The sequence below is a fragment of the Saccopteryx bilineata genome, chromosome 1, assembly GCF_036850765.1.
Source record: "Saccopteryx bilineata isolate mSacBil1 chromosome 1, mSacBil1_pri_phased_curated, whole genome shotgun sequence".
NCBI lineage: Eukaryota > Metazoa > Chordata > Mammalia > Chiroptera > Emballonuridae > Saccopteryx > Saccopteryx bilineata.
The window spans coordinates 323,961,442-323,976,865 of NC_089490.1; the positions used below are offsets into that span (position 1 = coordinate 323,961,442).

Here is a 15,424-nt window from a genome sequence, read left to right on the forward strand (position 1 = left end):
CTAGCTATCACCCACTCAAGTCGTGTTTGTCACTCCCTCATTTGTGCTGCCATTGTCCTGCATGTGCTGGTACTGATGTGTATACACTCGCCTTCCTCCCTTCCAAGAGTGTGAGAGAAACTTACCTTCTATTTATTTATATACCTAACCCTTACCTCTAGCACAGTGTCTGGCACTTAATAAACACTATAAATATGTTGTGTTAAATATCTACCCGAATGCCAAAATAAGATTTTATTCACAACTTCTTGAACAAATATTTGTTGAGTGCCTACTAAGGATCAGGCGTTGAGGGCTCAGGATGTTGTAGTGACTCTGACATGAGATTCCTGCCTTCATATCAAGTCTAATGGGAGAGACAGACAATGAGTAAACCAATATATAACACAATAGGATTTCAGTCAGTGATTAGTTCTTCTGGGGGGAAAAAAAAAACAGGCTAGGAAGCTCCAGAGTGATAAAGATAAGGAAAAGTTTCAGAATTAGATAGGTCAGACACAGTGTCTCAAGGGGTGACTTTTGAATAGAAACCTGCAGTGAGGGAGGAAGCACTGCGTGGATCTTGCAGAGAGTACAGCAAGTACAAAGACCCTTAGGAAAGAGTTAGTCTGTTATGTTCAAGGAGCAGTTAGAAGGCCTGGGTAGCTCTTTCTTTTCCCTAATGCTCTGATGGAATGATTTTTTTTTACATCATTAAAAATTTATTTTAATTTAAAATGTTCCTAACCAACCAACCTAAAGCTATGGGAAGAAATCCTTAAATATTCTTTTATTTAACTATTTTACAAGAGCAAAGTGATTGGGGTTTTCTATTGTTATTCTCCTAAACAGATGGCACCAGGAAAAAATCATATGCACAAGACATGTTGACATCTCTTCATTATTTGGATAACCGCTTCATTCAGCCTCGTCTGGAGAGCTTATCCTCTAGAAGTCGTTGGAAAGAGCAGTATAAGGTATCCAGTTTTATTTGGTTTTGAACCAGGGAGCAGTGGGAGACCTCTCAGAATTTCAGTGTTCAGGCAGGTTGAATAATCTTCTAAATTATTGGCATTTTTCTTTGTTAAATAATCAGCTTGTTTCTTACCACTTCTAAAGGCTATTCTTGTTTCAATTATTCACACTTATATGTCTTTCCAATAATTAGGTGGTTCTAAATAATGAATAACATTAAAACATCTCTAGGCCTTTGCCCATGTATTAAAATGACAACATTATCTGGCAGGATGTTAATTGTTGTTCCAGAAAAGAAGTTGTTAAATAAGTTTGGGAAACAATGGGTTTAACTTAACTGGACGACTTTTCAAGTAGTATTAATGTAAATCTTAAAGAGCCATTTACAATGTAATATTTTCCAAATTCGTGTTTTATTGTGAGGCTCCTTTTCATGAAATACTTATCATCTCCTGGAATAACTGATTTCCGTAACAGTTTGGGAAATTCAAGCCTACATTATCTTTAACATCCTTCTCCACTTTAAGATTTTGTAATTCAGCCAATTTGAGTAAGTTTTTAATTCATAAGATTATTTGGATTCCTTGTTATCTTCTAGATTTGTGTTTTGTGGTTTTTTTGTGTTTTGTTTTTGTTTTTTTTTTGTATTTTTCTGAAGTTGGAAACAGGGAGGCAGTCAGACAGACTCCCACATGCGCCCGACCGGGATCCACCCGGCATGCCCACCAGGGGGTGATGCTCTGCCCATCTGGGGCATTGCTCTGTTGCAACCAGAGCCATTCTAACCCCTGAGGCAGAGGCCATGGAGCCATCCTCAGCGCCCGGGCCAACTTTGCTCCAATGGAGCCTTGGCTGCAGGAGGGGAAGAGAGAGACAGAGAGGAAGGAGAGGGGAGGGTGGAGAAGCAGATGGGCACCTCTCCTGTGTGCCCTGGTCAGGAATCAAACATGGGACTCCTGCACGCCAGGCCAACGCTCTACCACTGAGCCAACCGGCCAGGGCCTATATTTGTGTTTTATGAACTCTAATAGTAGATAGTGCACTATATGATTTTTAAGGTTTCTTTTTTCTTCCAATATTCTATCTTCTAATGATTATTGGCAAAAGGGAAACAGCAAGATAAGTGAAGTTCAAGTTCCCTAATGCAGTGGTCCCCAACCATTTTTGGGCCACAGACTGGTTTAATGTCAGAAAATATTTTTACAGACTGGCCTTTAGGGTGGGACGAATAAATGCACAAAATAAAATTATGCGACCGGCATAAAAACTGTGGTATTTTTAAATATAATTGTCGAACTTATGATATTTATTGGGCTAAGTTAAAGGAGGAACGAGCATGTCCTCATTATTCAGGCTGTATTTAAATTTGTTATTCTGACAACGTTTAATGTTATTTATTCTTTCTCTGAGGACCGGTACCAAATGGCCCACAGACTGGTATCGGTCCTTGGCCTGGGGGTTAGGGACTACTGCCCTAATGTTCTTCTAGCACTTAAATCTTTAGCTACTCTACTTCATTTATGTCAGGAGATTTGGCTTCACACAAGACCTGTTCAGCCTTAAATTACCTCATGATAAATTAGCCACAGATGGTTTCTGTTAGGGACAGTTAGGAGATTACAAAAGATGTAAGGATGACTTGAGTTTAGGGTATCTTTTTGACTTTGGGTGTTTTTAACCTCTAAACTCCAGTTTCTTCCTCAGATACAGAAAATATTTACCTGCTTTAAAGGAAAATATTTACTTACTTTGAAAGTAAAACGGATAATATAGCTCTTAGAACATGGTATGAATATTTTTTTCTTTAATAGAAAGAAAAATGGCATTACTCATTGGTCATTTAATTTGCCAGATAATTTACATGCAAAGTGAAATATCTTATTCAGTCTTCAAAGTTAACCCCATGAGGGAGGCACTATTATTTCCTACATTAGAGATGAAACTGTGACTCAGATAAATTGAGTAACATAAGGTTATACAGCTAGTAATGAGCTAAGCCAATATTTAAAACTAGAAACCTCAATTTTTTTACTGTTTATCTGACTCAAAAGCCCTGTGCTCTATTATGCTTTACCATACTAGTAGGTAATGCTGAGTATGGACTATTCAATGTTATGGAATAACTGTAAGATACAATGAAATATTAGCCTAAAAATTTAGAGACATAGGTGATTCAGTACAATCTTGGTCAGGATAAGCTAAGTTTGACTGCAAAAATTAAATAATATAACAAACAAAATAAACCCACAACAAAAATCTCAATAGCTTACTTCAGCCAAGTTTATTTTTTACTTATATTAGATGTCCAATATGAGTGAACAGGAGAGCTCTGCTTGTTGTAGGCTCTCAGGGGACTGAGCTGATAGAACTTCGAACTTAGCGTGTGCTTCCCTGAGCAACTCAGAGCAGGGTGGGAAGGTGGTTAGGAACCTATTCACTCTGAATGTCAGCCTATAAGTGGCATGTGGCATGAAATATGAGAACCAGTAATAAAGGTGGGCAAAAGGTAGTTGTTGTGAATCATCTAATATAAAAAGAAACCTATTAGTCTGTTTGATACTTAATAGAGAATGTGAAAGTGGATTAGTAACTCTGCTAATATGCTCATTGTGTACAATTTAAATATTAGGGTAAAACCTAACCTACTCTACTAATTGGAACAGTAGCCTCTAGCACAGGCCTAGAGCACTAGCAAGAATACCCAAGCACAAATAATTTCACAGCTCAATAAAGCTTATTTATGAATGCCAAATATTTTGTTTGTTTACTCATTGCTAACTCAGCTATTGCACAGTCCAGATCAATCCTGGCCACCTCACAGTCCTCGTCTCAACTTCTTTATTTACTTTAGTAAGAAAGCAAACAAGGATTAAATTATTTCTGGACAATTTTGTAGGAAATATAATTCACACAGTGGAAACTGAATGTGATCTTATTTTTCTCAATTGTTGACTAACCTAAATGAATTATTATATTCATTATTATATTCTCTCTTATTATATTCTTAACTTTTGCTGCTCATTGTTTTCTAGTTTTAACTAATTAATGCCTCATTAATACCAATGAGAGATGAGAGGAAGGAAAAGAAAACCTGTAAAAATCACTGCTTATTACTACTCCTAAGTGTGAGAGCTAATTTTCTAGTTTGATTTCTTTCTAGTAAATATTCTAAATTATAAATTCATTTTTAATACAAAAAATATCTTGTCAGACACTTGCCATGTGCTCAGTATTAAAGTTGGAAATAGAAATACCAGTGTTTTGCTCTTGTGTACCATTCTGTTGTTACGATTCCTAATCTTGGTTTAATTTGGTTAGGTTCTTTCTATGATGTATTTTGTTGTCATCATTCTAATCCTTTAGAGCTTAATTGCATTTTTGGTTTCCAGGAGCGGGTAGAAAATTATTCCAATGTGAGTATTGACTTAAGGAATGCTGAGAATTGCTCCTGCCAGGCCTGTGGATTGCATCGCTACTGCAAATTCTCAGTGCGCCTGTCGGGAAAGCTGTACGACACCAGGACTATGGAGACAGACGACTTCATGTCACACGACGAACAGGTATCTCCCCCCTCGTTTTAGTTTTCAGCATTTGGAAATTTTAAATACATAAGCTTGCACAAACAGCTAAGGTACTTTTACAAATGGAGAAAGCACTAGAAGGGAAAAGAGTACAAGGAAAGGGTACAATTTTTGTTTGTGAAAAATATGTCTTATAAGCAGATTCACTCCCAATTCAGTCTGATACTAAAATCCATGTATATTCTTTAAGTACACTTCACCCAGACGGGGGGAGGGAGTGAGAGGGGAGAGGATGAGGATAGAAAGGGAGGAAACTGAGGCAGGAGACACAGAAGTACCTTTTGGATCTAAAGGAGAATTTGACCCAAGTGAAAAATTTTATAATCTACCAAATTGACATTTCACAAGCAAATAATTGAAGATGCCTAGTCATTCTAGGCATTGATAATAATTTGAGAATTGAAAGAAAGCCATATTCTAACCTAGGCTATATCAGAAGTGTGTCAGCCTAGAGTAGTTATCATATACATATGGTGCTGTTAATTTTGAATTAATAGACAAAACTGAAGAAAATATTTGAAGAAAGTTATTTGATAAACAATGTGAAGAGAAAAAAGGTGCAGATGCAGACTATTTCTATTTCTTTCTTTAATCTATGTAAAAGTGTTACATTTCAAAATGCAAAAACATTGATATTGAAAGCTCCCTCTGGTGAGTCTGTTTATCATGAAGGGGGTGTGTGTTTTGGGGGCTAGTTAGAGACCCAAAGTTGACTAAATATTTACCATCAATTACTAAGATAGACATATGCTATTTATCCAAATTCTGCTAGATTGGGAAATATGATTCCTCAGTATTTTGGGGCAATAATTGACCAGATCCCTCTGAACAATCTGAGTTGCAAGAATCACTTAGAAAGTTTGTATGACTGATAATGAATTCAGAATTAATCATTAATGCTTTATTTGGCAAGTTACTATAAAAACATTTATTTTTTCAACATAGTCATATGCAGATTTTCCCATTGTTTAAAAACTGATTTATGACTTTATGAGATAAGACGTCTAGACTCTTAATAAAAATGATTTAATACTTTATGGGTCATTTTCCTTTTTTCTGCCTTTTTTAAAATCATTTTTTAATTGATTTTAATTTATTTTGTTTACATAGATTCTGTGTTACCCCAAATGCATCTCCCCTCCCCCATATTCCCCTCAATATTTCCTTTGTCCCCTCCCCATAGAGCCCTCCCCCCTTCCCTTCAGGTTTATCCCATCCTATCATCCCCTTTCCCTCTGTTCTCTTTTCCTCTGGTCTAAGGGTCATTTTCTGTTGTATAGAGAAAAATATTGCTGTACACTCACTGTCTTTGCTATCTACAGCTAATCTTGAAGAGGAGTGTGAATTTAGAAAGCCATTTCTGGAGTTATGGTATTCCTGTAAGGAATAAAGACTCTTGAAAATATTTTATTCTGCCTGACCTGTGGTGGCGCAGTGGGTAAAGCGTCAACCTGGAAACGCTGAGGTTGCTGGTTCAAAGCCCTGGGCTTGCCTGGTCAAGGCACATATGGGAGTTGATGCTTCCAGCTCCTCCCCCTTCTCTCTGTCTCTCTATCCTCTCTAAAAATAAATAAATAAAAATAAAAAAAAAATTAGAAAATATTTTATTCTATATAAAATATCTAAAAAAAAATCTCATGAAATAAAAACAAAGATCATTAATACATCAGTCACACAATGAAAAAATATGAAAGTTAACAAATAATTGGAAAATGATTATTTTCTATTTAAAGATATATAATTAAAACCACCTAAAATGCCAGTCAATGGCTCTTCAAGTGGCAAAGTATTTTTATGTCAAGTGACAAAATGCATTTCTGTCAAGGTTGAATTGAAACTAGCAATTTTAATGAAAGTAAGATTCCTGGAGAAAGAAAGGATGCGATATATCCTTTTAGATATTAGATAACTGTACATAGCCAGAGTTACAGAGCTATGCATATTCAGTGCCTGTTCATTTATTCTTGGCAAAGTGATTCAATCAAAGCAAATGACATAATCATGAAGTTCATTGAAGCATTATTTATAATACAAAAAAATGGAAATAATCCAAATAAAATATTAGTGATTTAATAAGCTAAGTATACCATCATTTTGTAATAGAATATAACACAACCACTAAAACAATATTTTGCAGGTTATGAAACAGTGCTAGTTAAAAGTGAAATAATAAGCAATGTATATACTACTTTTCATCTGTGTAATATGTGTGTATGTTTATATGTATAGCTATATGCAAACATTAAACTAGTTATTGTATATATTACGATAGTGTGATTTAAATTCTTTAATATTACATTTTTTCAGTAATATTATTTCTGTAAAAGGAAGACACGTATTAAAATCTTTTATATCCTGCTGAACTACAATGTCAGTGCATGTATGGAAAGGAAAGGGGAAGGGGGAAAGGAAAGGCGGAAAAAACCTGTTTTTAATCAAAGGCATTAAAGGACTGTGATCACCCCACACCCACCCTGAGGTTATTTTGAAAACCAGTTTAATTCTCCATTTTTGTGTTGGTGCTTATAATTACATACACTTGAGACTCCTTGGGGTTAGTTAGGTGGGGTTCTCTTTCAAGGTGCAAATAATACTTTAATGATTGAACTTGTTTAATGATAAAACTTTTGTTCTTAGCGGAGATTGGCTTCTTTGAGTGAAGGGATGTTTTGATGGAAAGTAGGATTAATGGGGGAAAACAACTTTAGTTGCAGCAGCCTGGGGAAGGATACTGAGATGGGAGGCCACAGACCCCCAGATTGGGGTGCACTCTGCAGACGTCGATGGGACGTCTGGAGGACCGAGATGTGGAATCTCAAAGGCAGCTGGGAGGACTAGCAACAATCTTGAATTAATTTACAGTTTTGCCCAGAGTCTGTCCAGATTCCTGAAGGTGCTTAAGATCTGACAGAGAAAGGCAGTAATTATGACACAAGTAGCAGTGGATAATTTGTCCATACACAAAAGCAGGCCAAGAGGAAGTAGCATCCCTTGGCTCGGCCTATTGCACTAACTGTTTCTAGAGGCCTAGTGTCAGAAAACAAACTCCTTCCCATCCCTCCTCTTTCCTTGAGGATCTTTTTCCTTTCCTCTCCATACCCAACTTCCATAAACAAGGACCTAGAAAAATAACCTTAAAAAGTTACCTGTAGTTAGTTGGAGATTACAAATGTACATAATGCATGTTTCAGTATATTTCTTTGCCTTAGTTTGTTAACTAGTGTTAACTTATACTTCCGCATGCTGTAGCGAATAAATTTGCAATTCACCATCTTCTGCTCATGAAAATTTGGTAACAATTTTTAGCTTTGTTTCCAGTTATATATTTGTATATGTCTGATCCCTTAGACTCAGTTATCCTCAGATGTATCAGTTTATAGAACTAGGCTACCCTGCATATAATCTTTTCTATGTCATTTTGCTTATATACCCTGAGAACAAACATCATAGTACTCATTTCTATCTCTGGCAATTTTTAATACTGTCTATCTTTTTAGTATAGTGTCCATAAGGTCCAGAAATGCAATTTGATAATTAAAAGTAGTCCCTGAGAACATTTCTAGAGACTTAAAACCACTATTCTAACAGCATAGATTAGTTTTACTTGTTTTTATACTTTATATACTAGTAAATGGAATCCTACCATGTACACTGTGCTGTACTATATACATTACTTCATAAGGTATAATGGTGGGAGGAGGGGAGAGGTCCCCTTGCAGAACTACAGCTATTATTTACTGCTTTCTGGGAAGCCTTACTGACAATGGCTTAGGCTCTTTCCTATAAAATATGATCATAGTGTGAGAGCATAATTTAAAGGTAATTTGGGGTTTATTGACTTACATAACTGTAAGTAGATGCCAGGAGGGTAGGAATTAGAAATGGAAAGTAAACTGTAATGTTTAATATTCTGAATGGATTTTTTTTTTTTACATACAGGAAAAACAATTTTAAATAAGGATTTTAAACACCTCTTCTTTCCTCTTGTAAAAACTTAAAAATTCTGTCCAGGATAAATTTCTCTGTAGAATACAGTGTGATGGAAATTAAAGTCACATTATTCTCCTACCATACTTTATCTCAAACAGCAATGAGAGACTGTTCACACACAGTCTACTTTGATGGTAGAAATGGAGAGACACAGGGCACCTCTAGTGGTCACTGCAACTTACCATGGTATATTTTTACTCAAAGTGGGAGAGATTGTCAAATAAATGTAGTAATTGATATGACTAACTTAATGATACCGTTGAAATGGGAAAGATTCTTAGAGTTAACAAGCAGCATTCAATTAACACCTGAATATTTCTAATGATCTGAAAGACAGAAAGTTTACACAGAACATGAACAGAAATCTGAACATGCTTTCCTTCAGCTTTTGGGGATTTTAAAAAAGATAGTAAGCTGTCCCAAATACCATCTTCACAAGGTGACACATCAAACCTGACTATTGCCAATTATCATATTTATGTTTAATCATTTTTTACCACTATACTCTTGGATTATTTACTGAACTCATCACCTTTGTGATCCATTGCAATGTGACTTTAGAAAAACAATACAATTCTTTGCAGAACTGATCACAAGTTACATAGATCAATATTGTTACAATATCACTTGTACCGAACTCATGAAAGTATAACCCATTAGTGAATTTATGCACAGACACAAATACATGTTAGCAAGGTTACTCCATGAAAATAAGATTAATCATGTTACAATGTTTGGAGCCCTTTCTCTTTCATTTCCTACAATGAATGAAATAATGTAGGTCAATTCAGTGATAGGTGTGTATAACAAAGTTGATTTCACAAGAATAGTATTATTAATTATGAAATCCTAGAAGTCGAATAAATGTAGAAATTAAAATTTTATGATTTGCTAACAATAAAATATTAAGGTTATAATCCAATTAGATTCATTAATTAAGGACACAGACATGACTAGTTATATTTTAGTTAAAATTTTTTTTAAATATTAAGTAAAAAAACTGCCAGAACTTAATATTGGTATGAGAGTTTGTTTTAGTTTCACACATTACTTATAAGCTAGAAAATGATCCTCACCAAGGCATTTTAACCCCATAACTGTGTCCGTGCAGTAGCTTGCCTGCTTTGCTTGCTTTCGGGTCTGCCCATCCTCTGTCTTACCAGCCATTTTCCTCCTCCTTCCCAGACTCTCTTTTCTGAAGACTTACTTCAAGCATCACATACTGAGGACCTTTCTCCTCTCTGGATTTCGTTAATTGTCCCCCCTCTGTATTTCAGAGCATCTTGTGCTTAATATTTGACACATTGTTTCATAATCATTTGTTTTTCTTCCAAGACTGGAAGCTCTCCTAACGCTGTCAGAACATCTTTCACTTATGTATCTCCAGTGCTCAGCCCAATACTAGAAACTTAGCAAGTGCTCAGTTTTTAACTGGGTTGTATAAATAAAGAGAAGGTAAAGGAACCATTGTATAAACATTTATAAAATGAATAATGCATTAGATTCTACTATTAAAATCCGAAGACCAGAAACTGTATATTCATTACTATTGTAGTCACATCATATGTCAAATTATGTTTATTTCTTGATTTAGGTATTTTTTGTTGGCAGAATTTGTGCTGGACGTACCAGAATTTATCATAGTCTGAAACATTTTAAATTCAAGCTGTACCAAGAATGTTGCTCCATGGCAAAGACAGGAGAAGTTGAGGATGAACAAGTTAAAGAAACAGTGGAAAGAATTTTCAATCAGTCCAAAGAAAGTGGCTGGATTAAGAAGGTAAAATGAATAGAAAATAACCGTCTCATTCAGTAGATTCTGAAACCTAATTATAATCAGCAAAAGGATACCAGTGATTGGAAGGCAGCAAAATTTGAAAGAGAATCTCTCCTTCTCTGCCTATCTTTGTATCAATATTTTCTCTTTTTTCACCCATTCCTTTCATGCTTCTCACTGCCCTACCCTGAACAGGTGCCCTGATGTTCTAAGCATTCGTTTAGCCCATCAGGTAAATTTTAATTCTTAATAATACTGTCTCTTAATGAAGGCTTTCTGTCCTTTCACTTTTATATGTGTGGTATTCCTTACATATGTATAATATTAAGTCCCCTTATTTTCTTTGACAAAGTACAGGACTCACCTCTGCTTATCTGCTTCCTATTCTTTAGAACAGATCTTGTGACCGGAGAGTGAAGAAGCAGCTCGTGCCAATCTGAGGGGCTGCCAGTTCTAATCCCGTCCACATCCTCCTCTTGAGGACATGGGACTTAGCAGTGAGCACTGTCACTGAAGACCAAGGGGAATGCAGAGGTCTCAGGCCACGGCACTGATTTTGATTCCCCCATAGCTTGTTGATCACTAAATTTGGCACCAGGGATCAGTGGGGGTTTCGAAGAGTGCACTGGCTCCCTGAAGACCTGCTGGCCTGCTCCCAGAGCTTTTAGACTTGTTTGTGGTACCTGAAAACAATGCTGATCTGATTGAAATCTTTAAGACAGGTCTAGTTACATGACTGGGTAAGAGAGAACATACAGCAGATTTTCAGGCAACTCAAATCAACAGTATATTTAATCTTAAATAAAATAAAAAGCCTGATTTGGGTTATTTATATCATAGGGGAATTTGTGAAAGAGGAAAATAAAGAAGAAGAGAGCTTAGAAAATAAACTTTTGAGCAAAAGGAAAGAAAAAGAGAACAAAAGGACAGGAACCTGACGAGTCATGTTCGGCAGAGGTCTCTGGGTCTGGAGAATGACATCACGATTGGTTTCCCTTTTGACAGTGATCCACCCACTACCCAGTGATCTTTGCCTGCTCCCTGCATCTTAACACTAAAGTCTTGTTTCTCTCATTTGACTCTCTCCAGCTTTGTATCTTTTACCTTTGCTTCTGCTTTCTCACTCCCAATGCTCTCCTCCCTGTCTGTGCTTCTGTTTGCCTTAGGGAGGAGCTGTCACTTACCCAGGGAGTCCTGTCTTCCTTTTCCTAGACAATGTTAAATTCTTAAGTGCTTTTATTGATGCTGTTAAGTGTAGCCAACCCTCTAGTGGAGTTAAACGACCTATTGGGACAGCACATTTTAAAACAATAGTGTAATCACTGTGTATGTATTATATACTGCTCACAAAAATTAGGGGATGTCTCAAAATGAATATGAAGGTATAAAAAATCCCCTAATTTTTGTGAGCAGTATATATAGTATATAATTGTATATCTGGGAAGAACAACAAAATTCTTGCAGGAAAAACTAAAACCATTTTCAAATTAATTATCTTAGAGAAAGCCTAACAGGGTTGGTAACAACAGAAGGGACCTGGCATAAGAAAACTATTCTTATAAAAATAAAGCCAAGTGTTACATTCTGCTTAAAGAATAACATTTAGCATTGGGCATTGAAGGTATTTGAAGATCATACATGTTTAAAACAAATGTGCACGTTTTGTTCACATAAAATACCAAAGAATTTTCTTTTCTTTTGAGAGCCCTCCTGATAAAAATATTTGTCCATAGACTTTCTCAAGAGACACTCTGGAAACTAAAGAAGTATATAATCAATATAAACCCATATGCAGCTTTTCATGCTGTGATTGAATTTCAGAATTGATCAGGTGCTGTGACATTTCTCAGCATCACTCTGCCTACCTCTTAGTGTCTGTGTGTGACTCTGAATGACAGCACTGCATGTGTCCTGGTGATGACGTGTGTCTTCCTTGGCTGCAGTCTCATGGCCAGTTACTCTAACCCTTTAGAATGCCAGGGCTCAGTGCTACTTGAATGACTGTGTATCTGTGCGTCTTTCTGCTCTTGCCTCCCCATTGTTACGGCAGCCCCTTTTTTTACCTAACACACATTGTTTGTTCCTGCCTTTCCTCCAGCTTGTTGCACACCCTGTTTTTTCCCTTCCCTGCTTTCTTCCTTCAAGCATTTTTCTTTCGTCATCTCAGGATGTCTCAGTATTTCTTTCTCAAATCCTGCCACCTAGACTGATTTTATTCTTCTGGTTCTTTCTCTTAACAGTTAAATAGGAAGGTCTGTTTTGAGTCTAGTTGCATTAAAGGTTAGATACAACTTGAGTATTAAAAAAGAACAAATGATAAAAAAATAAAATCAAAATATATAATAAATTAATATAATATATGTCTCTTTCTAAATTAGAGCTGAAGAATATACTGCCATATGCCACTAGCACCATCCTAACAGATGTGTTTTTGTTAAGAAGAAAGTGCATTATGATGATGGGGTTTCCAGGGAAACTGGACATAGGATTGTTGGGGTGGGGTGGTGAACACATGAATACCAGCAAGTGAAGAAAATATGCCAATTAAAGTATCAAGTTTTGGTTTTCCAGATGTGTTTAAATTTCACATATACTGCATAAATATTGTTAGATAAATAAGAATTTTAAATTATGATTGGGTACCACACCCCTTCCTAAAACTTGTTCTCTTCCTTTTTATGCCCCTTTTTAACTTGAAAAACTTTGTCTTCCACTCTTTAAACTGATGTTTCTCAAAACATGGCCCTAAACTACCTTTTTCAGAATCACCTAGAAGTTAGTGAAAATGTATGGTCTCTGTCTTCACTGTAGACCTATGGGATAAGACTCCTTGGGGATGTTTAATGCCCGGTGTTTAACGAATTAGGTGATATTTAGCAAATTAAAGATTGAGGGCCACTGCTTAAAAGTAAATGTTGCATTAGGTTCTCTCAGCCTCAGAACTCTCTCCCTTGGCAAACCCATTCCTTTTTCGGGTCTAAATGCTCTTTCTCCAAATTCCCTGTTACGCTCTAACCTCTTTTTCATACTGCATTCCCATAATCCCAGCTGTTTTTATCAGTAGGGTCCATCTGGCACTCTAAGAGCTTGACATAATAAGACCCAAACTCTCCAGATTCCTAATAAAGAAAATTAATGGAAGCAGCATCTTTAGGCAGAGAGAATGAATGGCCAGGTAATGCTGCTTTCTCTCCTAGTTTCACTTTCCCTTTAGAGGTTTTTTTTTTTTTCCCCCCACAGGAAAGCTGCACCCACCCCTGCCATTTATGTCTCAGAAATAGTGTACAGACTGACCAGGTGGTGGCACAGTGGATAGAGCATCGAACTGGGATGCGGAGGACCCAGGTTCTAGACCCCGAGGTCTCCAGCTTGAGCACGGGGTCATCTGGTTTGAGCAGAGCTCACCAGCTTGGACCCAAGGTCTCTGGCTTGAGCAAGGGGTTACTCCATCTGCTGTAGCCCCCCGGTCAAGGCATATATAAGAAAGCAATCAATGAACAACTAAAGTGCCACATCAAAAAAATTGATAATTGACGATTAATGCTTCTCATCTCTCTCCATTCCTGTCTGTCTGACTCTCTCTCTGTCTCTGTAAAAAAAAAAAGAAAAAGAAAAAAAAAAGAGTATACTATAATGATTAAAAGCAAGAATTTAAATATTTTCTAGCAGTAGATTTGGGGGGGCCAACTTCTTCACTTCTGTAATATGGAAAAATAGCAACCGAATCATAATAATAATTAGGGTTTTGATTGTGGAGATTAAATAACACATTTTAAGATTTAGTATAGGACCTAGCAAGTGGTCAATTAATGTTAGCTATTATTGGAAATAAAAGCAAGGAGAGGTTTTTGTGGCTTAGTATAGCTCAGACTAATTTTCCAAAATGAATGTAATAAGAGAAAAAAGAATATAAAAAAGATAATATGGAAAGCATACAAACAGTCAAAATTTGAAAGTATAGGCTTCTAATCTTAAAGAACTTTACTTCTGTTTCACAGAACCTGTCTGGCTACTTGGTCAAGAGAATCCCCAAAGTAGTCCATAGGTTGATTCTTCCATTCTGTTCTGTTCTGTTCTTCATCCTTCCCAGAAAAGGTGATCGAGTCAGAGATCTTTGAGAGTAGAGGGAAGGTTTCCTGGCCTGGTCTGGAAGGAAAATGTACTTATCATATACCCTTCCATATAGCCCAAAAGTCAGGGTGTTCACCTCATGGGAACAGAACCAGAGTTCATAAGTAGAGTTAAGCAACCATTAGTCAGTTAATCTCCTCAACCGAGTTAAGCACTTTGAACTCTATCAACCTTAAAATCTCTAAATCATCCTGACTCCTCTCTTATCTTGTTCTAACCTTAGCTCTATTCTGTCTTCATTGATGTCATTCAGGTTGGACCCTCATTACTTAAATTATTACAGTAGACTCCTAACTAATTGCCAAACTCTTCTAGAATGGATGTTTTACCACTTTTTAAGGAAATTACACCTTGGATAATGTTTTAACAGCTTTAACAGCATTCCATTGCCTGTCACATTATTGCTAAACATCTAGCATTTTTTTCCTTTTTATTCCCTGACCTCATCTTCTTTGGTTCAGTCTTATCTCTCTGTAGCCTTCTAAAAAACCTGACTGTAGTCAAATCCCCTGCTTCCTTGTCTTGTGACTGTTGTATGGACTGTTGTCTCCTACAGAAAACTCTCCTCACGAAATCTTTTTTCCCAGAACAGCTTAGATCCTGCTCTTTCCTGGCACCTCAGCTAGCTGTGCCCCTCTTCCGAAGCCTCAGAACAGCGTCTCTACTTCTTTACGACATTTGTTATTGGTTGTCTTTGGTGTATTACTACTGAACTCTGTTCTCATTAGGGGTAGGGATAGCAAATTATTTTGTACCTAGATAGTCATTAGCAGAGTATTTGACATATGCTCTGTACTCAACAAACTTTTGAATAAGTTGTTGAAGTTGTTATATTTCTACTATATGTGTATATTAAAACTATATAATTTACAAGAAAGTTTTGAAAATAATAATGCTCAGTTTGATCTCTTTCTAATGCTTTATATGAGTTAGAAGTGCTCATTTGAAATTGAGTCCCTACTTATATTAAAAAGATCTTTGTTTATGATTA

General features: G+C 36.4%; 1 protein-coding gene across 3 annotated transcripts in view; it reads left to right on the top strand.

Moving 5' to 3' along the window:
• The window catches only part of CCDC82 (coiled-coil domain containing 82), a 33,310-nt gene that overhangs the window by 16,257 nt on the left and 1,629 nt on the right, over nt 1-15,424 (top strand). For 2 of the 3 annotated variants that reach the window (XM_066248046.1, XM_066248039.1), the window contains exons 5-7: nt 832-956; nt 4,344-4,514; nt 10,120-10,305. In XM_066248046.1, coding sequence (XP_066104143.1) covers nt 832-956; nt 4,344-4,514; nt 10,120-10,305 — 482 coding nt within the window. Of the gene's footprint in view, nt 1-831; nt 957-4,343; nt 4,515-10,119; nt 10,306-15,424 lie in introns of those variants that run through there. The other variant, XM_066248054.1, reaches the window with a different exon arrangement.